General features: G+C 54.1%; 1 protein-coding gene across 1 annotated transcript in view; it reads left to right on the top strand.

Annotated features, from left to right (window-relative positions):
* Nucleotides 1–737: 737 nt before the first annotated feature.
* chd7 (chromodomain helicase DNA binding protein 7) overlaps nucleotides 738–23,290 on the top strand; it is a 48,727-nt gene continuing 26,174 nt past the window's right edge. The window contains exons 1-4 of the mRNA XM_067252892.1: nucleotides 738–958; nucleotides 11,531–13,586; nucleotides 18,837–19,297; nucleotides 20,278–20,341. Of these exons, the coding sequence (XP_067108993.1) occupies nucleotides 11,679–13,586; nucleotides 18,837–19,297; nucleotides 20,278–20,341 (2,433 nt within the window). The 5' untranslated portion in view covers nucleotides 738–958; nucleotides 11,531–11,678. The remainder of the gene's footprint in view (nucleotides 959–11,530; nucleotides 13,587–18,836; nucleotides 19,298–20,277; nucleotides 20,342–23,290) is intronic.

Raw genomic sequence — 23,290 nt, 5'->3', positions numbered from 1 at the left:
CGGCGCGCGCATATCCAGGGGCCCAGCTGTGAAGGCTACATCATCATGCACGCGTGTCAAAAAATCAGTGCGAGATCTAGTGCGAGGTTTTTACTCGTCCGTGCAGAAGAGTTCTCACATCTGGACCGCAAACCAGTGCGTTTTCAGCGTAGAGGCTGGAATATCTGTTCATACAACGAACCGTAGATGTTTTTGTTATATATGCCTATACATTCTAAATACCTTTGAAAACACAATTTTGTATTTGGTGGGGGAAAAGCACTGATCTGGTAAATAATTGTACATTATTAGAGAACACTTATAAAGCTAGTTTAGAATCAGTGTGCAGTGAAAATGAATGAAATAAAGTTTGTGTTGGGAACCGAGGTAAAGTTATCGGATATTGGAAATGTTACTGAGTTTATATTTGCTATAATCACTGAGATCAAACACAAGTATTGAATAAAAATGTCCATGCATCATATTTTACGATTCTTTTCACTATATGTTCTCAGAGGTTTTGCCCAGCACCACGCTATCCATACCATAAACGGAGCAAGTAACAAGACCGAATGAAAACTCACACTAAACTAAGTAAATGATGTGTGTTCCTTTAATCGCGTCTATTCTATATCAGAAAATAAATGTGAAATAAAAGCGTCACAGCCCAGCAGGGTCATTCACGCGCACGCATGTTTATCCATGGAGCAATGTGAACGCGCCCCCTGCCCGTAGAAGGTGAGTGGATGTCTGGAGGAGAGGACTCGAGAACGCGACCGCCGGGATCGATCGGATTAAACTCGAATTGAGTGAAATTAACACAAAGGAGAAAGACAGAGTCGGCGAGGACGAGATACCTACACGCCGAACAATATATTACAACTTGAATTTCTTTATTTATACACGGACCACGAAGGATTTTACTGGAGATATTAACGGGAGTTAATTTGAGAAAGCCCGAACTGACCAAGCTTGTTGGGTAAGCGAGGATTGGTTTATTGAATGGTTAGAGGACGCATTCGCTTCGTAGAAATTTGATTCGAAAGGGAAACTAGATAAGGTAGCTTTTTGTATTTGCACGGATAAACTACCTGGCAAGTATTTGCCACATTAACCTTTTTAGAGCGAGTTTCATACTTTCTGCAGTCGACTTTTAATCCCCAAGCAAATTTGCTTCTTAACTGGGACTGATCTAATTGAAAAACTTTTTGTGAAAGCTTATGAAAAAGAGGAAATTTGTCACTCTGTACGTTTTATCTCATTTTGTGAACATTTCATTGAGCGTAGACTTGCTTACTACCAGATACCATGCTGTAATGCTAGCTAGCTAAGTATATAGCAAGTTTAGCTAGCTAGCTCGCCACCCGCTGCATTGAACTGAACGGGTCCGGAGTAGTTTTCCCCAAGTGAAGAATATTTCCCATCGCGGAGATCGCACAATATAGTAAGGCACACATGTGCAACTTGTTGAATTGTAAAACAATGTTAAACTTGCACTTTTGTTTTATTTGTTGTACAACACTAAAGTATGTGATTTGGTTAGCTTGGCATAGCTAGCTAATTGTGTGTGTTGGGGCTAGAGACACGAGGTGGCTCGAACGTAGAGGTGAGTCACTGACCGAGCTGAATGAGAGCTAGCTAGCGCGAGGGAGATTCCCTTTGGATGCGCAGTCTTTGAAAAAAAAATAGAGGGCATATATTGTGGCAAGATTTACGATAAGCGTTCAAGTTATGAAGTATACGTGTTGAGTTTTCATTCGCATGATGAATCGACAGTGTTTAATTGAAATGGGCTGTGCAGCTACGGGATGATAAGTCGACTGTCCAGTGTTGTTGAACGGGTAGGGGGGGGGGGGGGGGGGGGGGGGGGGTGGTGTCGGGGGACGGGGGTGCGCGAGGCCAGACGGTCATTTGCGGAGCCATCTGTTTTTTCTCCTCGATTGTCCAAAGATAATTTCCAAGTTTTGTAAAATAAATTAAAAATCTAAATTCAGTTTCGCCATTTCTCACAGTTGGGGCATTTTCCCTAGTTGGGAATTACCTACGGTGAGTTGTGCGTTTCCGTCCGAAACGTGCGTAATGCTTGGTAGCATGGCTAATTAGCCTGCTAGCTTGTTGGTAGTGGCCCATAGGCATTAGTAGAGGAGAAGTTTAGCTTGTAGCATTGTATCATCATTTTCATTGTCTTTCAACTAGCTGTAAGGAGGCTAATTGTGTGCTAAGGGCTACTTTAATGGCGCATGTTGTTTGTGGGATGTAGAGGGAAACAGTTTTTGTAATGCGCAACAGCAAACCGGGTGCACTTTATTGTTTCATTCGTTTCCGCGTTTTAAAGTTAGATAAGACTGGTTGTTTATAATGAAACATGGTGTCCGCAGTAACTTTGTTTCAAGGTACTTTGTGCCCCCCTCCGGTCCATCCGTTAAATTCGATTTAGAAACACCTGCCGCGGTCTCTCCCCCCCACCCAACTCAAACCGATTATTCTTTTTCAAGCGAAGTTGGAATACACTCCCGACCGTGTTGCTCTCTCCATTATGCTTTTCTAATCGTTCAACTCGCATTATGGGTACCCGCAACTATACGTCTTGAGTTTTTTTTCTCAGTTTTTGGTTATGATTGAACTAAACCTTTAAAAAAAACTGTTCGCTGAGACGAAAGGGGTGTACTTCGTTAAGTTGTGAGTGCTTCAACAACCGAGTATCTCTTAAAATATTACCGCTTTTGCCACCGCCGCCGGGGTAGTTTCTAACCTAAGATGGCAGCTTCTAATGTGTCGGGCCACTCCGCCGGCAGATAATAGGCCCAGGGTATGGCGAAGTTAACAGATGTTTTTCACTATTGTGGCTTCACTCCTCGTCTAACCTTTATTGTGGTTACTGAGGTACTTTTTTCCATCTTAGAAACTGCGCCTGCTTGAAGATGGGGCTATGTTCAAAAAGTCGGTGCGAACAAGTTTTGTTGTTGTTGTCGTTGCAAGCTGTGCCTCTGTTGTACCAAAAACGTCCCTCCGTCGCTTTTCCACCTCTGCATTCAAGTAATAAAACATTTAAGTCTGAAGTATAAATACTTGTGAAATGTGTTCGTGGACTTTTGTCATTGGCATGGTATGATTTTTGTAAATCTCTACCCCTATCATAAAGTTCATATAACTGCACAGTCTGACTGTGACCTTGGGATTGCTGGTTCAACGTGGCTACCATCGCCTGTGTCGGAAAGTTAACCTACTTGTATTCTCTTTAATTGTGTACGTTTGCAACTCCATATTGCAGATCACGGTGCGTTTTAAACGGTTAAAGATGGAACGTATGGCTAGCTCACCCCACTCCAAACCGTTTAACTTGACTGTAGCCTATATCGTTACTGTTTACAAATCTTCTTTTATATCGTTTTAAATTCGGTGCTCCTAGCTAGATCTGAAATTGCTGCGTTATAAACCAACTCTGTAGCGTGTTCCCTGGAGTAGAAGGGGACAGCGGTGCGGAAACTAGGCTAAACTTTTTAAAAGCTTTGAAAGAGGGCCAGTTGAGGGGGGAAACAAAGGGTGGGGGGGGAGAAAAAAGAAGAAAAAAAAAAACAGATGTGGCCATTTTGACCAGTTAAGACAGTGCAGTCCTATTGGGGGAGACAGAACACTAGGGGCCCTAGTTAACACTGCCATATTGTCCCTGCTGTGAAAATAAAGCATTGTTTAGCTCCCTCTCCCTTATTTGGATAATGTGGATAGCAGTGCATTGTGGGTAGTTAGACGTTCAACCTCCCCACCAGTTGCATGTAGGAAAAGCCTGGTTCGTGTCAGTTAAAGTAGATTATGGTTGAGAGAGATGGATAACCAGTAGATTTTAAGTCTGGTGCTAGATATCTCCTAGATGGGGGAGGGGATACTAATGTGGTTAAACTTTTTGCGTCACTTTCAACCAATGTACTCATCTGAAGAGACTGATTTTATGTCCATTCTGTCACGTTGACTCTTCCTAGACAGGATGAAAATGTTACGGACACGTTTTCAGATAATCAGACTGAAGGGTCCCTGGTCTGTGTGTCTAGTCTGTTCTGTGTGTCTAGTCTGTTCTGTGTGTCGTGTCTAGTCAGTGTCACCTGCTCTGTGATGTGGATCTTGGGCAGAAACATTCAGCCAGACAGGCAGCTACTCGGTGGTCTAGCATGCAACGTTTTACCTTTCTCCTGACCTGATTCTAGACATCCCTGTAATCCCACCTCCCCCTGCCTGTGGCTGAATCTCAATAGTCTACCGCCGACTCCTAATCTCCGTGCTCCATTTCTTCATGGTGAAACCGATTCAAAGGGCTCTCCCCGTGTATTTAAGTAGGATAATGCACAAGAAGAGGTGAGGACAGGCTGTTGACATGCAGCCGTAGTCGAAGGAAGTTGGAGAGAGAAAGACGAGCCTTCCAAGATTAGATAGACGATACGATGCGTCTCAAAGGGAGATTTGTCTTTCGCTTCACAGATGGACACAGAGTTTGAGTCCCCACAGTACAGAGCGTATCAGAAATGCTTCAATCGGAAGACCCCCCCCCCCCCTCCCCATTAACAACGCAACAGCACGATGAAAGCTTAAACCCATTTATCAGTACCTGCTTGAAACTCACAGGTAGAGAGTTAAAACAACCAGATAACATACTGCCTATACCTGTGTAGTCCACCTGTCTCTTTAACAGAGAAAGAGCTGAGCCTGGAGCGTTTATCCGTTCCCCCCCCCCCCCCCATATCTACCGGTACATAAGAGGCAGTAAAATAAATGGTTGATGTGGTTGGAGACTACCTCAGTCCTAGCGGAGGTGATATGGGATACCTGCCAGGGAGCCTAACTCACCCGGGCGGCCATGTTTGTAGTTCTGTGGCTGACAGTGGAGGTTGATTGGCTGTTGCTGCTGGTGGAGAGGCGGTGTTGTTGTCCCGTACAAGTGGTGTATTGGTGTACGGGAGTCAGATGGCTGAGCGGTGAGGGAGTCGGGCTAGTAATCTGAAGGTTGCCAGTTCGATTCCCCGCCGTGTCAAATGACGTTGTGTCCTTGGGCAAGGTACTTCACCCTACTTGCCTCGGGGGGGAATGTCCCTGTACTTACTGTAAGTCGCTCTGGATAAGAGCGTCTGCTAAATGACTAAATGTAAATGTATTATTACGTGTGTGGATGTCCTTGGACGTCCTGTCTTGGAAAGGTTGCAGGTAGGTGAGTCTAGCAGGTTCGTTCATGGTGTTGTCAGATGACACAGTGCAGACGTTGTTTTTGTTTTTAATATAACATCTCGTATGTTTTCTACCCATCTGCTTTCACCCACACATCGTGTGTGTATCTGCTCTTGTTTAACCTGTGTGTCTGAGCCTGTGTGTGTGTGTGTGTGTTTCTGTCTATGAAGCAGAGGGCTCTTCAAGCCCAGCCAGTGTTGCAGTGCCAAGGTTCCACCTGGAGTGTGTATCAACACCTGTAATACCCCCTGGGCCTCCAACACCAACTTCACCTCCTCTCCTGCCTCTTCCTGTTCTCTGCTGCCTCGACTCCTCCTTTCCCCCCTCCTCTCCCCCTTCCATCATCAACCCATGATGCTACCCACAATGGCTGGGTAACATCTCTCCTTCCCTGCCTCATTCCCACCCTTTCTCTCTCCCTCCCTCTCCTCTGCCTCTGCCTCTCCCTCTCCACTGCCTCCCCGCCCCTCTGCCTCTCTCCCTCCCTCTCCTCTGCCTCCCTCCCTCTCCTCTGCCTCTCTCCCTCCCTCTCCTCTACCTCCCTCCCTCTCCTCTGCCTCTCTCCCTCCCTCTCCTCTACCTCCCTCCCTCTCCTCTGCCTCTCTCCCTCCCTCTCCTCTACCTCCCTCCCTCTCCTCTGCCTCTCTCCCTCCCTCTCCTCTACCTCCCCCCGTACCACAGTCCTTCGGGGCATTGGTCCTCTGTTCTGTCCTGACCCTGAGGTAGTCCTCCTGGCTCCTGTAATTGATTTATAAAAGGTGTGTGTGCGTGTGATGGGGGGAGGGTTATTTGAACTATGACTGTTAGCCTTGGAAGCTGTCAATCTATTGATCCAATTGGTTGAGCACTTTGATAGGGTATTGCTGTTATTGGTTTGTGTGTGTGTGTTTGGGGGTGGGGTTACAGGTGGGATAGCTACTCATGCTTGCTTCTGATTGGTCACCGGCTGTAACGGGCTGTAGCACAGCAGTTCCGATGCCTTTCTTAGATGAGCGGTCATATTTGACCAGGTGCTTTTCTACGGGGGTGTTCCGTTGTAGTGCTGAGAGAACAGGCCGACCGTGTATGAAAACAACAGGACGGTTGAACCACAAGTCTCGTGAGCGGTGGTAACACGGAGGGAGGGGAGAGGGGTGAGGGAAGGTCTTCACTCACATAGGGAGAACATGGGAGGTGTTTATCGAGCCGACCGGAGGAGTGGGAACACAAACACACTTCCACTTCCCTTTTGCCTCTGTTCTCCTCTCTTTCTCTCTCTCCTTCCTGTGCTTCGCTCTCCTCTCTCGTTCCTGTCTGTCTATGCATCTCGCCTCATCCCTTCGTCTCCGTCTCTTCCTCCTTCCACTCCTCTCTCTCTCTCAACTCCTCTCTCCTCCCTCTCCACTCCTCTTCCTCCCTCCCTCTCTCCACTCCTCTCCCTCTCTTCCTCCCTCTCCACTCCTCTCTCTTCCTCCCTCTCCACTCCTCTCTCTGTCTCTCTCCTTTATAGCTTCTGTTTTCCTGTGTCTCCTGCCTCCTACCTTTTCTACTTTCGGTTGATCCCCTCTCTCCCTCGTCCTCCTCTTTCCCCCTCTTGCAGGGTCAGACAGACTTGACAGGAAGCACCCCCCCCCCCCCCCTTCCCTCCAGACACACACACACACATCGCGTTTCCCAAGTGTCATAGCAACACGCATGACTGCATGCACACGCACTCTCTCTCTCTTCCTGGTCTGCATCAAGCTGACCTGCACACTTCTGGGCAGCAGGGAGGGGAGGTGAGTGACAGCTATGGGGCAGAGGGAAGAGGCTCCTGGGGGAGGGGTAGAGAGTGTGTGTGCGAGCCTCTAGTGGTCCATTCAGCCGTGGTCCTGTCTAGTGGCAGGACTAGGCAAGGTGGCGCTGTTCACCAGCAGTCAAGGTCAAAGCTCCCAATGTGTATATCGCTCGCTCTCTCTGTCTCACGCACGCGCCCAGGCCCCCTTCCTCCCCCCCCGCTCCGGTCCCCAGCCAGCGAGGGGCCTCGGCCAGTGATTCTTCAGGAGATACCAAGCCCCTGTATTTGAAGCGCGGAGCAGATTGCATAAACAGAACTCCTTCCTGTTATTCAGCCCCCTCCCCACCGCACAGAAAAAAACCTGTCCATTAACAAAGCAGCCGAGCGTAAAATACCCAGATTCCCCCCCCCCCCCCTCCTTTTTTTCCCTCCCCCCTCCCTTCCTCCCCTCTGAGCTCAAATCCCAGCCCAAACACCCCCATCATACACACACAAACACTCACACGCAGTAGTTGCCTACTACACCACTACACACAGCTCACCTCTTCCAGCTCTCTCTCTCTTTATCTCACACACACACACACACACACACACACACACACACACACACACACACACACACACACACACACACACACTGCTCTGCTCCTTCAGCAGAGCAGGGTGTACTTATGTTTTATCCTCTGGCTCTTGCTGCATGCATGACAAGAGGCAGCAAGGAGATGTGTTATTATTGAGGTGTTTATTGTTTAGGACGACGTTTGGTGATGAAAGATGGAACTGTTGGCCTCGGGATGGTCGTGTGTGTGTGTGGGGGGGGGGGGGGGGGCAGGTGTCTGTGGTGGTCTCTTCCCTGCTGAGTGGTCCAACATTAGGCCATGCCTCACTGCTCACTCTAACTCACCTCTCATCCCCTCCTCTCTCTCTCGTTCTGCTGTGACCACCTCTCCCCCTGCAACCCTCTCCCTCTATCCACCTCTCTACCTCTCCTCTCTCTCCACCTCCACCTCTCCCCCTGCAACCCTCTCCCTCTATCCACCTCTTTCCACACCTCTCCTCTCTCTCCACCTCCACCTCTCTCCTGCTCCCATCTCTCTCCACCTCCACCTCTCCCCCTGCAACCCTCTCCCTCTATCCACCTCTTTCCACACCTCTCCTCTCTCTCCACCTCCACCTCTCTCCTGCTCCCATCTCTCTCCACCTCCATCTCTACTTCCACCCCTCCTCTCTCTCTCTCTACCTCACTCTTCACCCCTCCATCTCTCTGTACCTCACTCTTCACTCCTCCATCTCTCTCCTCGCTCCACCTCCCACCATCTCTACCTCCAACTCTCTCCACCTCCAACCTCTCTCCTCTCTCTCCACCTCTCTCCTCTCTCTCCACCTCTCTCTCTCCACCTCCCACCTCTCTCTCCCTCTCTCCTCTCTCTCCACCTCCCACCTCTCTCTCCATCTCTGCTTCTCATGGCTCATGGTTCTTTCCTCAACAACTCTGTTTTTTCCCCCGTCGCTCATTTCATCGATCTCATATTTCACATCTCAATCAAACCACCACACACACACTTTTCAGGCTCCAGACACGCATAATAACTGGGGCGTAGCCCTACTGACACACACACACACACACACACACACACACACACACACACACACACACACACACACACACAGGCACTGAACCACAGCTGTCACTCCGGGGAGAATTAGGTGAACGGTCAGCCTACCGGCTTAAACACCAAATCGCATCACAGGGATTCAAATTTGCGGCTTTTGGCTCTGCCAGGCCCCCTAGCGACCCCCCCACCCACCCACCTCCCCTCCTTAAGTCTACACACACACACTCCTCCCCTCTTTGAGTCTACACACACACACACACACACACACACACACACACACACACACACACACACACACACACACACCTTCTGTGATGATCATATATGCACATCTCCTGCTTGCGCTCTCTCCCCTCTCTCTCCCCTCTCTCTCACGCCCAGCGCCCACGTGGTCTGCTGTCATGGGGAGCTTACGTGAGCCATGAGCAGAGGAGCCAACTTGTGTGGTTGTGAGGCAGGAAGTGTGTGTGTATGACAGAGGAGTGTGTGTGTGTGAGTGGAAGAAGCAGGGAGAGACGGGGAGTGTGTGTGAGTGAGGGAGGGGGAGGCAAGGAGGGTGCTAGAGGAAGTGTGTGTGTGTGTGAGGCAGGGCAAGTGTGTGTGTGTGTGTGTGAGGCAGGGCAAGTGTGTGTGTGTGTGTGTGTGTGTGTGTGAGGCAGGGCGAGTGTGTGTGTGAGGCAGGGCGTGTGTGTGTGTGTGTGTGAGGCAGGGCGTGTGTGTGTGTGTGTGTGTGAGAGGCAGGGCGAGTGTGTGTGCGTGTGAGGCAGGGCGGGTGTGTGTGTGTGTGTGTGTGTGAGGCAGGGCGAGTGTGTGTGTGTGAGAACGTAAGGAGAGTGTGTGAGGAAAAGCGTGAGTGTGTGAGAGGCTGTGTGTGTGTGCCTGTGTGTGTGTGTGTGAGACAGGGCGAGTGTGTGTGTGTGTGTCGGGGGGGGGGGGTGGTGGTAAGGTTGGTGATGGATAGACCAGCGGAGAGAGAAGGAAGCGGGGGGCTCCTCTTCCTGCTCGCTGCCAGGCTGTCACCAAGCTCAGCCCGGCCTGGTTCAGCTAGCGTTGGCTAACTAGCTCCTCCACTTCAGGTTCTTGCACTTGTAGAGGGAGCTGTGGTTAGCATCTCAGTACACTGTGTGTGATTTGTACTAGATGCACCAGTATAAACAGGAAGTGTGTGAGTTCACAGGCTCTGTTGTGGCTTTCTGCGGATGTGACATCACAACTTGACACACACACACACCCTCTTCTCCTATTCTCTCTCTCTCAACTCTCCTTTTGTCTCCCCCTCTGTCAGTCTAATCTCTCCCTTTCCTCTCTCTCTCTTTCAGTCAGCTCTTTCCCCTCCCTCCCTCCCTCTGTGTCGACACGCACACACGCGCTGCGGCTTGTTGTGTCTCCACTTCCTCTTCTGACGCCGGCAGCAGCACCAGGCGCTCACCTCTTCATCTCCAGGGGGGTGGGAGGGGGGGGGGCGTGGACGGATGCACCCCCCCCCCCCCCTCCCTCCTGTCTCCTCCCTTCTGGGAGAAACTCGTTCACGGGGAGGTCAGATTATGACTTGACGGAGGTCTCCCTCTCTCTCCCCCTCCTAGTCTCTCCTCTGATCTCTCTTCTCTGGTCTCCCCGTGTGGAGGTGGGCTCAGATCTCAGCAGGAGGGGGGTCAGATTGCGGCGAGCTGCTGTGGGTCTCTGTGGACGAGCCGCTTTTACAACAAGGCCCTTATTATGCTAATGCTCTGCTTCAGATGAAGTTGCAGTTTGGGCAGGAAGTGGCCGGGGCCAGTGCTGGCAGAGAAAGGTCATTGGATGACGGGGCCGGCCTGCCAGGAAGCCAGAGGCCATGTGGAGAAGAGAGAAAAGGGGGGGGGAGGAGGGGAAGGAGAGGAGAGGGGAAGGGAGGGGAAGGAGAGGGGGAGGGGAATTCTCTAGTGGGGGAAGTTTGAGGCATTGACGTTTGAGGCTGTGCACACCTCCCCCACTCAGACAGACACACACATATGTACACACACACACGCGCGCGCCCTCCGTCGTGTGTTGAGTTTGAGACACCCAATACCAGGGCTGGGTGTGTGCCTGGCTTATCTCACACACCTCCATAAGTCCCTCTGCTCATCTGATTACACAGCTCAGGACACGGGCAGGTTAAGGACACGCACATACACTTACACACACACACGCTCCCCCACACACACACACACACACACACACACAGAGAACCACTCCAACAACAACCTGGCTCACATTCTTTCATCTCTCTGCCCGACAACAAACACTGCACAACTCTGAGACCATCCAAACACAAGGGGCTGCTTCAACACACACACCACACACACACACACACACACACAACACTGGCTCACATTCGTTCTCTTTCTGCCTAATAACAACAACACACACACAACACTGGCTCACATTCGTTCTCTTTCTGCCCAACAACACACACACACACACACACACACGCAGACGCAGGCCAGAGCAGGTGGCTGCCTCCTTGTATTCTCACATCTGCTGGGCTGGTCTGGCAGCTGCTGCTGTTTAAACACAGCTCTTACTCCTGGTACCAGCCTTTGTTCTCTCTGCGCTCCTCTCCAAACCAACACTCAATGAGTTTAGTATAGTGTGTGTGTGTGTGTGTGTGTGTTGGAGAGAAGTCTTTTGTTTGAAAGCAAATGGAAACTGAGGTGGGATGGAGCAGGGGGGGGGGGGGAGAGAAAGGAGGAGGAGGGGGATGAAAGAGACTGGAGGAGGGAGGGAGGGGGGGGTGGGGGAAGGAGGGGGGGGGGGGGAGGGTGGGGGTGTTGCAACTGATTTAACTGCTAAACATGGGCTACTTTGCAGAGCCTGCTAACTGGGTTGGTCGGGGGTTGGGTGATTACATATAGTTGACCACAGCTTACGTAAGTTCCAACGCTAATACGGTTTCTCTATCTCTGTCCCTTCCTCTCCCCACTCCCTCCCTCCCTCCCCCGCCCTGCAGGACTCGTAACCTGCCTGCGTCTGACACTGCGTTCTCGCTCTCAGAGAGAATTAGGGAAATATGGAGTGACATGCTGCAGATCAGCTAGCGGCTTAGCAGCTTTGAGGACATCCACCTCCCGAGCGAGCAGATCCCCCCGGCAGGCAGCATGGCTGACCCAGGGATGATGAGCCTGTTTGGGGACGATGCCAGCCTCTTCTCGGACGGGCTGGAGGGGCTGGGAGACTGTGGCTTCCCCCAGGGCGCCCAGGCCAACGCCATGGGCCAACAGATGCCCCTGGAGCACCAGGGCTACGGCTCCCTCTCCTCCTCCTCCCTCCTCCTCCCCTCCCAGCCGGGCCAGGCCAGCGGACCAGGACCAGGACCCGGCCCGGGACAGCCCAAGATGGGGCTCCCCTACGACCCCTTCTCCCCCTACGAGCAGCAAGGAGGACAACAACAACAACAACAGCAGCAACAGCAGCAGCAGCAACAACAACAACAGCAGCAACAACAACAGCAGCAGCAGCGCATGATGGCTAACGGCCCCGCCCTCAACGGCCTCGCCGCAGCCCAGTCCCGTTACCACGGCAACGCGGCGGTCCCCCACGGCAACGCGGGCCAGGGCCTCCAGCAGCACCAGGTGTACCCGGGGGCGCACGCCGACGGGCGCCAGCAGGCCTTCCCCGACGCGGGCGCCGTGTGGGGGGCCCCCCCCCGGGCCGTCCAGGTGCCTGAGCAGGGCCGGCCCCCCTTCCAGCAGCAGCAGGGCGGGGCCAGCCAGCAAGGCCACGCCCACCAGATGGGGGGCTACATGGGGCGGAGCGACTACGGGGGCATGCAGGGTCACGGCCAGACCCAGACCCCCCCCAGGGTCAACCACTTCCCCCAGCAGGCCATGGCCCAGGAGCCCAGCCACTACATGGGCCACGTGGGCATGCCTGGCCCCCCCATGCGGGCCCCCATGGCCCAGCAGCAGTTCCTCCACCGCCAGGGCCTTCAGGACCCCCTGACCCAGCCCCGCTACCCCCAAAGCCCATCTCGCCAGCCCCCCCAGCAGCAGCAGGTGCTGGCCGGACGGCCCCCCCACCAGAACATGGGCTTCGGTCTCCACAGCCAATCCCAGCCCCAGCAGGTGCCCCCCAGTGCGGTGGGAGGCTCCGCCCAGTACCCCCCAGGCCCCGCCCACTACCCGCCCCAGTACGCCAACATAAATCAGGGATTAGGAGGCAGCCCGGGCATGGGTCCGGGCATGGGCCTTACCGCCACCAGCAACCCCCCCAACAGCAGTGCCAGTGGGGCCATGGTCCAGGCCCAGCGCTACCCCCCTAACGCGGGGCCCGGGGCTGCTGGGCCACCTCAGAGGTACCCTGGCCCCCCCCAGGTCCACCAGCAGTCGGTCCACCCCCACCCCGGCCAGATGACGGGTCAGCCTATGCACCCCCCCACCCAGCCCCAGGCCGGCCCCCAGCACCTGGCCCCCCCACCTCAAGGATCCTACAGCCCCTCCATGTCGCCCATGAGGGGGATGGTCAACCCTGCCGGCACCCCTCCTCCCCAGCAGGTTCGGCCCCCCAGCGCCGGCCTGGTCCCCGATGTAGTGGGCTACCCCGGGGTCCCCATCCAGGCCCCCAACACCATGGTACCCCCTCAGAGGACCCCCACCCCCTCGGGTGGGCCCCAGCCTCACCCCCAGCTCCACCCCCAGCACCCCGGCCACCCCCACCAGCTCTACCCAGGCATGCCCCCCAGCCAGTCCCAGAGAGGGCCCCTTCCCCAGGCCAGGCCCCCAGGGCCTCCCCTGGCCCACGTGGAGGTTCCAGGAGGCCCAGGGGACCTACGGCTGCTACCTCCCCAGCAGCAAGGCTCCAGAGCTGGGCAGCAGCTGCAGCCACCACCCCTGGCCTTCCAGCAGCTGCAGCAGGTGCACCCCGCCCAGGCAGCACTGCAACCCTCCCAGAACCAAACGCACCTGGCTGGACCCCCCCATCACCTCCAGAACTCCCCGCCCAACCAGTCGCCCTGGGCCCCTCCTCACGTGTCGCCCCCCACCCAACAGAAAGTGCCTCACACTCAGGTGAGTGTCTGCTTTGATGTGGAACTGTGTGTGTGTGGGGGGGGGGTTGTACACGGGCGCACTGCTTGTGTGTTTGTTTTGATTTTGTGTGTGTGTGGGGGGGAAATATGTGTGATAGACAACAGTTATTTTGGAGACTGCTCACGAGAGGTGTGGGGGTGGAGGGTGTTGGGTGTGTGTATTCGGTGGAGGGTGTTGGGTAGGTGTGTGCGTGTGTATGGGGTAGAGGGTGTTTGGTGTGTGTGTTTCCTCTGCTACATATCCTGGCCCTCCCCAAGACCCCGGCGCCACACTGCTAATCTCCTAACCCTCCCCTCCCCTCTCTCTGAGGGGGAATACTCCCTTCCTGCTCTCTAAGCATCTCTCTCCACCCCCGCCTGCTTTCTTTCCGCCTGCCTGCTCTCTCGTTCTCTCTCTCCTAGATCCTCCTCTTCTGCCTCGTCTCTTCTATCTCAGCATGTCTCTCCCCCTCTCCTCTGCTCTCTCTCTCCTTCCTTCCTCCCCTTTACTGTTTCTCTCCCACATCCATCTCTTTTTCTCCCCCCCCTTTTCTCCGTTTCTCTCTCCCTCATCTCTCTCTCTTTCCCCTATCTCTGTGTGTCTCTCTCTCTCTCTGTTTGCCTAGTCTGTCTCGGAGGAGTCATGCGTGAGTTAATGGTGTACAGCAGGATGTGCCCTGTCGAGAGGGAGAGGGAGAGAGAGAACTGGGGAGAGGGAGGGGAGGAGGGAGAGGGAGAGGGGGATTGAGAGGAGGGGAGGAGGGGAGGAGGGAGAGGGGGATTGAGAGGAGGGGAGGAGGGAGAGGGGGATTGAGAGGAGGGGAAGAGTGGGGAAGTCAGTGGGGAGTGGAGGTTAGCATCTCTCAATAGCTGCCTGTGTGTGTGTGTGTGTGTGTGTGTGTGCTTGCTTGTGTTTGCTATTCTGTCTGTGTGTGTGTGTGTGTGTGTGTGTGTGTGTGTGTGTGTGTGCGCATCACGTGCCCCTGCTTCCATTAGCTTGTTTTGTGCTCAAAGCTTCTTTCTCTGCTGACCCATTCACAGACAATGGCCGCCCTGTGGCAGCACACACAGATCCAGCACTTAGTGTCTCTCTCTGTCCTCTTTCTCATTCACACCATCGCCGCTCTCCTCTGCTCATCCCACCCCACCCCCACGTCCTCCTCCTCACCAGCGGACACCCCCGCCCCCCCCCCACACACACCCCCATCCGGCTTCTATAGCGCGCTCCGATTAGGCAGTTTTGTGGTTGACATTTAAGATGTCAGAGTTAATTTGCCCAACGCGAGTGACCTAGATGTTGCACACAGTTGAGCCGCACGCATCGCTTGGGTGCGCTTGATTCGGTGCGCTGGCTGGCTGGAGGGAGGTAGCCCCATTATCAGCGAGCCGCCTGGCTCAGGAAATGTGCCTGGGGATGTTAGCCGGTCGTGATGGACTGGAGTGCTTCCTGTGGTGGATCTGATGTTGTTGTTGTAGGAGACCACCCCCAACCCCCCCTCTCTCTGTGACACACATGCGCACGCACGCACACTTTTGCGGTGGCTGTGCCTGTCTGGGCAACTGCTCTAAGCCCTGTCTGCTCTCTAATGTGGCTATGGACACGCACACACACACACACACATACACACAGCTCCATGTTCCTCAAAGCCCCAGCTCAAGGTCACTACACTGATGGAAAGCTGCTCTGTGACCTTTGTTCTACATAACATCAGTCATTCTCTCTCTGTCTCTCCCTCTCTCTCTCTCCTCCTCCCTCTCTCTCTCTCTCCATCCCTCCCTCCCTCTCTCTATTCCTCTCTCCATCCCTCCCTATCTTTCTCTCTCTCTCTCTCTCTCCATCCACCTGTCTCAATCACTCCATGAATCCACCCTTTCATCTCTCCGTCAAACTCTCTCCATTTCTTTATCTTTCTCCATCACTCCACCCCCCCCACCATCTCTCTCTCTCCCTCCATCATTGTGTCTCTCCATCACTGTTGATCTACATAGACATATCACTCTTTCTGTCCATCTGTCACACATTCCACCTCTTACTGTCCCACTCTGCTGCATGCTTTCTGGTAGTGGTGATGGGTAGGGACTGCAATGAAGAACTGGTAGGAGAGACCAATAGGAGAGACCGGTAGGAGAGACCAGTAGGAGAGACTGCAGTAAGGAACTGGTAGTGGCGGTCTGACAGGACAGACAGACTGGTAAGAGAGACAGGGCTATGGGTCTGGTAGGAGTGACCAGTAGGAGAGACTACAGGAAGGCTCTGGTAGGACAGACCAGTAGGAGAGACCGCAGTATTGCTGTGTCTCTGTCACAGTCTCTCTGGGTGTGTGTGTGTGTGAGAGACAGACACACTCCAGTCTAACAGGAAGAGATGAGCTGATAGTTCTCTAGTGTTCCAAGTCCTGAGGCCATAGCTGTCATCTAGTTTAAAGACTGATGAAGTGTGTGTGTGAGAGGGTGAGATCCCGTTCTCACCCTTTAACCCCTCACCCTTTGAAATGCTCACCAGTACTCGCACACTAATCTGTAACTGTGTAGGTTTTCTGGTTTGATGCCTCGCTTACACTGGTGTTAGGCTTTGAGATCTGTTCTGGGGATTAGGAATTGCCTGGGGCCCTACATTCTACCCGAGAGTCCTACTCCCTTCCCTGGAGTCCTACTCCTGGGTCCTAGCTCCTGCCCTGTGGTCCTAACCCCCTGGTTGGTGCCGGTGGTGGAACATTGGATGTGAGCACTTACTATTTTATACTGACTGATGCATGACGGCTCATCACACCGTCGTGTGTCTGTGCATGGTCACATCTTCTACTGCTCCTCACTGCGCTCTCCTCTCAATTCATCCCTTTCCCCGCCGGTTTCTTTTATCAACCATCTCTCCTCTCATCATCCCCTCCTCGTCCTCCCTTCCTCACCTCATCCCTTCCTCACCTCATCCCTTCCTCACCTCATCCCTTCCTCATCCCCTCCCTTCCTCATCCCCTCCTCACCTCATCCCTTCCTCACCTCATCCCTTCCTCACCTCATCCCTTCCTCACCTCATCCCTTCCTCACCTCCTCACCTCATCCCCTCCTCACCTCATCCCCTCCTCACCTCATCCCTTCCTCACCTCATCCCTTCCTCACCTCATCCCTTCCTCACCTCATTCCCTCATCCCTTCCTCACCTCATTCCCTCATCCCTTCCTCACCTCATCCCCTCCTCACCTCATCCCTTCCTCACCTCATCCCTTCCTCACCTCATCCCTTCCTCACCTCATCCCTTCCTCACCTCATCCCCTCCTCACCTCATCCCCTCCTCACCTCATCCCTTCCTCACCTCATTCCCTCATCCCTTCCTCACCTCATTCCCTCCTCACCTCATTCCCTCCTCACCTCATCCCCTCCTCACCTCGTCCCCTCCTCACCTCATCCCCTCCTCACCTCATCCCCTCCTCACCTCATCCCCTCCTCACCTCATCCCCTCCTCACCTCATCCCCTCATCCCTTCCTCACCTCATTCCCTCATCCCTTCCTCACCTCATTCCCTCATCCCCTCCTCACCTCATTCCCTCATCCCCTCCTCACCTCATCCCTTCCTCACCTCATTCCCTCATCCCCTCCTCACCTCATTCCCTCATCCCCTCCTCACCTCATCCCCTCCTCACCTCATCCCCTCCTCACCTCATCCCCTCCTCACCTCATCCCCTCCTCACCTCATCCCCTCCTCACCTCATCACCTCATCACCTCATCCCCTCCTCACCTCATCCCTTCCTCCCCATATCCTCCTCTCCCTCCTCCCTCCTTCAGGGAGTATTTAGCTGGGAGAGCCAGATTACCCGTCACGTCACTCTGGCCCTTCTGAGGGATGGAACCCGACACCGGCCGGATCCTATTCTGCTCCGCCACTGCTGTCACATTAGCCATGCAGCCTGTGTGTGTGTGTGGGGCTGGCTGTGTGTGTGTGTGCGTGTGGCTGGCTGTGTGTGTGTGTGTGTGGCTGGGTGTGTGTGTGGCTGCGTGTGCACCAGCTCTGGCCCATTGTCATTCATGTGATTGATTATCGGGGGAAGCTTGGCAAGAGGAGACATCTATCTGTTAAAGAGGCAGCACCACCTCCAATTCACTCTGTCTCTCTCCTCTCCCCCCCCTCTCTCCTCTCCCCCCCCTCCTCTCTCTCCTCTCCCTCCTCTCTCCTCCCTCCTCTCCCCCCCCTCTCCTCTCTGTCTTCTCTCTCCTCTCCCCCCCTCTCTCCTCTCTCTATTTATTTTCTCTCACACACACTATCTATGCTCTTTATCTATACCCACAATCCTTCGTTCTCTTTCTTGCATGCCCTCCTCCCTCCCCCCCTCCCACTGTGCTCTCCCTGCTGTCTAGGTTGGGCTGTGAAGCCATCCTCCGTGACCTTGCTGTAGTTTGGCATGCACCCTGCACCCAATCTGTCTGCTGCACTGTGTGTGGGTGTGTGAGAGAGAAAGAGAGAGGCGGGGTTGAGAGAGAGAGAGAGACACTCGCTAGGCCGTTTACAGGAAATTAGCATTCTCCTGCTGCATTTGATGTGGTTTCTACAAAAAAAGTTGATTCTTTGACTGATGCTGGGCCTGGGGGAGAAAAGTGACACACAAACGGTGCAGATCTCTCGTGTCTTTCCTTTCTGTCTCTCGTGGAAACGGAACCAAGAGAGACAACCTCTGCTTCTCTTCCCTCTCTCCCTCTCTCCTATAAGGCTGCTGTTGCATATTGCAGTAAACATGCTGATGTCCATAAACACACAAACCACCAGCTCTCCCTCCTCCCTTCATTCTCGGTGCTCTCCCACCAGCCCCTCCCTGGGTGTTTTGAAGTATGGATATAATTTATTCGTGTCATAATGCCTGGGCCCCATCTGCTTCTGGGACTGTGGGCAGCTGGAAGCCCCAAACAGCTGCCAACGTGCTTCCTGTCAGGCCTGCTCTACTGGGGATAGGGAGAGGGGAGGAGAGGAGGGAGGAGAGGAAGGATGCAGACAGGCAAGGGGGAGAGGTGTGTGTGTGTGTGTGTGTGGAGAGACCGGATACAGAGATGGGGGGTGTTCGGGGGGTGGGCAACACTATATGTATGTGACTAGTATAGATATTTCTCCACTATCTTGATACAATACAAATGTGATTTTGTTTTTTCTATTTATTACACCTTATGTTGTCTTTTCTGCCAGGGCATATCAACAAATTAATCTTTCCTCCTCTCTCTCCTCCATCCCTCTCTCTCCTCCATCTCCCCCCCCCCTCTCTCCTGGCAGCATTCCCCGTCAGCGCCAGCAGGAGAGTCTCCGGGCCCTGACTGGACACTCAGAACCACGGGACCCAACAGCCAATCAGCCGGCCCCGACCAGCAGCCCCTCCCCCAGCCGGACGCCAAGCCAAAAAAGAAGAAGAAGAAGAAAGCCAAGGTGAGCGCGGAGGAGGAGGAGGCGGCGGGCGAGGGAGGGATGATGATGATGAAAGCAGAAGGAGGGGCGGACGGCGCGGGCGGGGCAGGAAGTGATCCGTCCGGGATGGATCTGGACCCAGCCGCGGCGGGGGCCCTGGAGGAATCGCCAGGAGAGAAGAAGAAGAAATCGAAAAAGAAACCAAAGGAGAAGTTGGAGGCCAAGACGCCCAAGGCTCCCAGGACCCCCAAGACCCCCAAGACCCCCAAAGAGCCCAAGGAGAAGAAGCCCAAGACCACCACGCCCAAGACCAAGGCCCCCAAGAAACCCAGGTAGGTCTCGGCTCCGCTGGAAACACTGTAGAACACCTGGTATCTCCTGAACACACCTGGTATCACTGGAGAACACCTGGTATCTCCTTAACATGCTGGTATCACTACAGCCTGGTATCTCCTGAACACACCTGTTGGCACTATAGAGGTCCTGGTATCTCCTGAACACAGCGGGTAGCACTATAGAGGTCCTGGTATCTCCTGAACACAGCGGGTAGCACTATAGAGGTCCTGGTATCTCCTGAACACAGCGGGTAGCACTATAGAGGTCCTGGTATCTCCTGAACACAGCTGGTATCACTACAGCCTGATACTGTCCTCCAGTTGGCCTCCTCACATGACCTGTTGCCGCGCCCTCTCCAGTCACGTGACCAATCAGAGCGCTCCATAACCTCTGAGATCAAAACCCCGAGCGATCTTGCGTGGCCGAGTGCGGGCGCTAATTATTTCTGTTTCCTTTTAAAGGAATAGTCCACTGAAACATGTGCCGTACTTGGCCGGTGCGTCTGATCAGAGAGCTGATCTGGTGGTGTTGTTAGGCAGATCAGGAGAGCAGGTGGGACACCGTGCAGGTGTCCAGGCTGTGCCTGGATCTGCCTGGGGGGAGATGGTTCTAGAAAGACAGAGACCTCACCTGTCTCCAGCAGCCTTCAGAGGGGAGGGGGAGGGGGAGAGGAGTTGCGGAAAGAAGAGGTAGAGTGGCAGGGATGAACTGATAGAGGGAGAGAAAGGGGGGGGAGGACGGGCAGGGGAGAGGAGAGGAGAGGAGAGGAGAGTAGGGAGAGAGAGAGAGGAGTCGAAGCTGGGTATGACAAAGTGGAAAGAGAGTTAGTTGGGGGGAGGAGAGGAAGGAGTGAGAGAGAGAGCAGGGTCGTTCCATTGTGGAGGTGGTAACATGAGCTGCCTGAGGAATGTCAGCTAGTTGACCCCGCCCCCTCCTCCCCCCTCCCCTCCTCTGTCACTCCTCTCTCCCCCTGCAGATCCTTTCATCCTCAGGAAGAGGGAGGGGTCAGCCCTGCATCTGTGGCCCAGCGCCGGGCAGGGGTCAGTGCAGGGAGGGGTGTGTTTTCGTTCAAGAGGGGGGAGGGCCAAAGTATGTGTGGCTGCATCCAGGGAGAGAATGTGTGTATGTTTCTGTTTGTTTGTGCTGGTGGTGTGTGTGTGTGTGTGAGAGAGAGAGAGAGACGGGGGAGGGGCTGGTAATCACAGGGCGCAAAATGGCGTCTAATGGTAATGAGGTCCATGCTGGTTGATTTAGCCTGTGTGTGTGTGTGTGTGTGTGTGTGTGTGTGTGTGTGTGGCCGGAAGACCAGCTAAAACCCCTGCACACCGGCGCAAACTGGCTCCAATCAGTGTGTGTATCTCCAGTCCTCCATTTTGTGGCCAGGCCAATGGGTTAATTTAGCATAATAATGGTGGCAGACAGGGAGCCCTTTCAGCCCAGCTCTGCTCTGAAATGGTGGACAGGCAAACTGTTTAAGTCGGAAGGTTAAACAGTTGGAAGGTTCTAGAACCTTCCGCCTGTATTAGAAGGTTCTGGAACTTCCAGAATTATCCACCTTCATTAGAAACTTCTGGAACTTCCAGAACCTTCCGCCTTCATTAGAAGCTTCTGGAACTTCCAGAACCTTCCGCCTTCATTAGAAGCTTCTGGAACTTCCAGAATCTTCCGCCTTCATTAGAAGCTTCTGGAACTTCCAGAATCTTCCGCCTTCATGAGAAGGTTCTGGAACGTCCAGGACCTTACCTCTTCATGACAAGGTTAGACCTGGACCTGGGTGTTGGGCAGAGCTGGTCCCAGATCAGCCTTCCTCCCCCACACCTCCCCTCATGGACAGCATGGTGTCTGGAGGGGGGGGGGGGGGGGGGAGAGAGAGAGAGGGGAGGAGGTAGAGAGAGGGGAGCTGTGTGTGTGTCCGGTAGTATCAGACAGGGCTGGATCAGCAGGTCTGGACATCCAGCCAGAGAGGCTCACTTCCTGTGTTCTGACCTTGTGTTTGTCAGTTCTCTCTCTCTCTCTCACCCACCCCCTCCCTGTTCCTGTCACTCCCTCTCTTTTTTTCTCCCTCTTCTTTTTTCGCTCGCTCGCTCTCCTCACTCTCCCTCGTTTCCGTCTTATCTCATACCTCTCGTCCTCCATCTTTTCCTCTCTCCCTCCCCCTCCTTCTCTCCCTCTTTCCCATCTCTCCCTTCCTTTTTTTCTCTCCTCCCCCTCTTTTCCTCTCTCTCCCACCCTCCCTCCGTCACACACCCACCATCTCTCTGTCACACACCTATAATCTCCCTCTCTCACGCGCGGTCATCCTGAGAGGAAGCTATAAATAGCTTCCTCTCCTGCGTAGAAACCACACCCGCTTGTGTGCGTGTGTGTGTGTGTGTGTGCCGCACACAGACCTGTCAGTCGTGTGCTGCTCCGTGTGTGAGGATGTAGAAACATCCTCAGGGCTGACGCAAGGGTTTGTCTGTTTGCATTGAGGTAACACACACACACACACACACACAGTCTCACTCTATCCCAGCTCCAGGTTATGTGTTTATCTACCTGTGTTGCCTGCGTTGGGCCCCTCCCTAGACTGGTCACATGACAAGTAGGCGTCTACCTCCTATCAGGACCAGGCCCTGTGTGCGGTGTGTGTTTATGACCTGGGTGTGGTTTGTGCTCTGTGTGTTTGTGCGGTTATCTCCATGATGTGTGTGTGTGTGTGTGAGAGATGCCAGGGGAGGTGCAGGGGTCTAGCTGAGAGTGACTCATCTCAGCACTCCCAGCAGGTGTCCTATAACTCTCCCATCGACCTCCTCCTCCCTATCCGCCTCCCTTCCCCTCCCCCCTCCCTCCACACCGTCAGTGAGGGGCATCTCTGCTCACACACACGCGCGCGTGCGAGCCAGCCTCAGCTGGGTGGGGTGTAAATGTCAGGGAGGCCTCCAGAGAGCACGGCTCTGCCACAGCCCCATTGCATCATGGGAACTGCATCGCAGTGCTGTGTAGCACCTGGAAACCTGATCTACATACACACACACACGCGTTCTGACACACACACACATACAGCCACACACTTAAAGAAGCAGTATTGATCTATCAGGGCACCAGAGCAGATTCATGTGTGACCAGGTCAGCTGGACTGGAGACACAGGGACACTGGTGAGGATGGAGAGAGATGGGGGAGGGGGGGAGACTGGTCTAGATGGGGGAGGGGGGAGAGACTGGTCTAGATGGGGGAGGGGGGGGAGACTGGTCTAGATGGGGGAGGGGGGGAGAGTGGTCTAGATGGGGGAGGGAGAGACTGGTCTAGATGGGGGAGGGGGGGAGACTGGTCTAGATGGGGGAGGGGGGAGAGACTGGTCTAGATGGGGGAGGGGGGAGAGACTGGTCTAGATGGGGGAGGGGGGGGAGAGTGGTCTAGATGGGGGAGGGGGGGGAGAGACTGGTCTAGATGGGGGAGGGGGGAAGAGACTGGTCTAGATGGGGGAGGGGGGAGAGACTGGTCTAGATGGGGGAGGGCGGAGAGACTGGTCTAGATGGGGGAGGGGGGGAGAGACTGGTCTAGATGGATGGTAATATGGAGAAGAGGGAAAGGGAGGAAAGAGGGGGAGTTGTGGGAGGGGGAAGGAGGGAGAGAGGGAGAGGGAGAGGGGAGTGAGAGAGTTTATAATAGTTGTTACTGAGTCTAGAAGAAGTGATGCTGCTGAGCATGTGATCTCCCTGTGTGTAGTTGGTGTGTAACAAAGTTGGTGTGTAACAAAGTTGGTGTGTGCTTGTGTGTTGTTAGTGTGTCACTGAGTTGGTGTGTGGAGTATAACTGCGTGTGTGTGTGTGTGTGTGTAAAGATGTGTGTGTGTGTGTGTGTGTGTGTGTGTAAAGCTGTGTGTGTGTGTGTGTGTGAGTGAACAGAGCAGATGGCTCCAGCCGGTGGCGTCCAGCCAGAGGAACAGGTGCGGGTCATGTGACCGCCGGTTACCAGGGCGATGTGATTGCTCTTGGCGTGCGAATGA

This window comes from Osmerus mordax, chromosome 16 (assembly GCF_038355195.1).
Source record: "Osmerus mordax isolate fOsmMor3 chromosome 16, fOsmMor3.pri, whole genome shotgun sequence".
Classification (NCBI taxonomy): Eukaryota; Metazoa; Chordata; class Actinopteri; order Osmeriformes; family Osmeridae; genus Osmerus; species Osmerus mordax.
The sequence above is the reverse complement of the archived record's forward strand: the minus strand, read 5'-3'. Positions and strand labels throughout refer to the sequence as shown.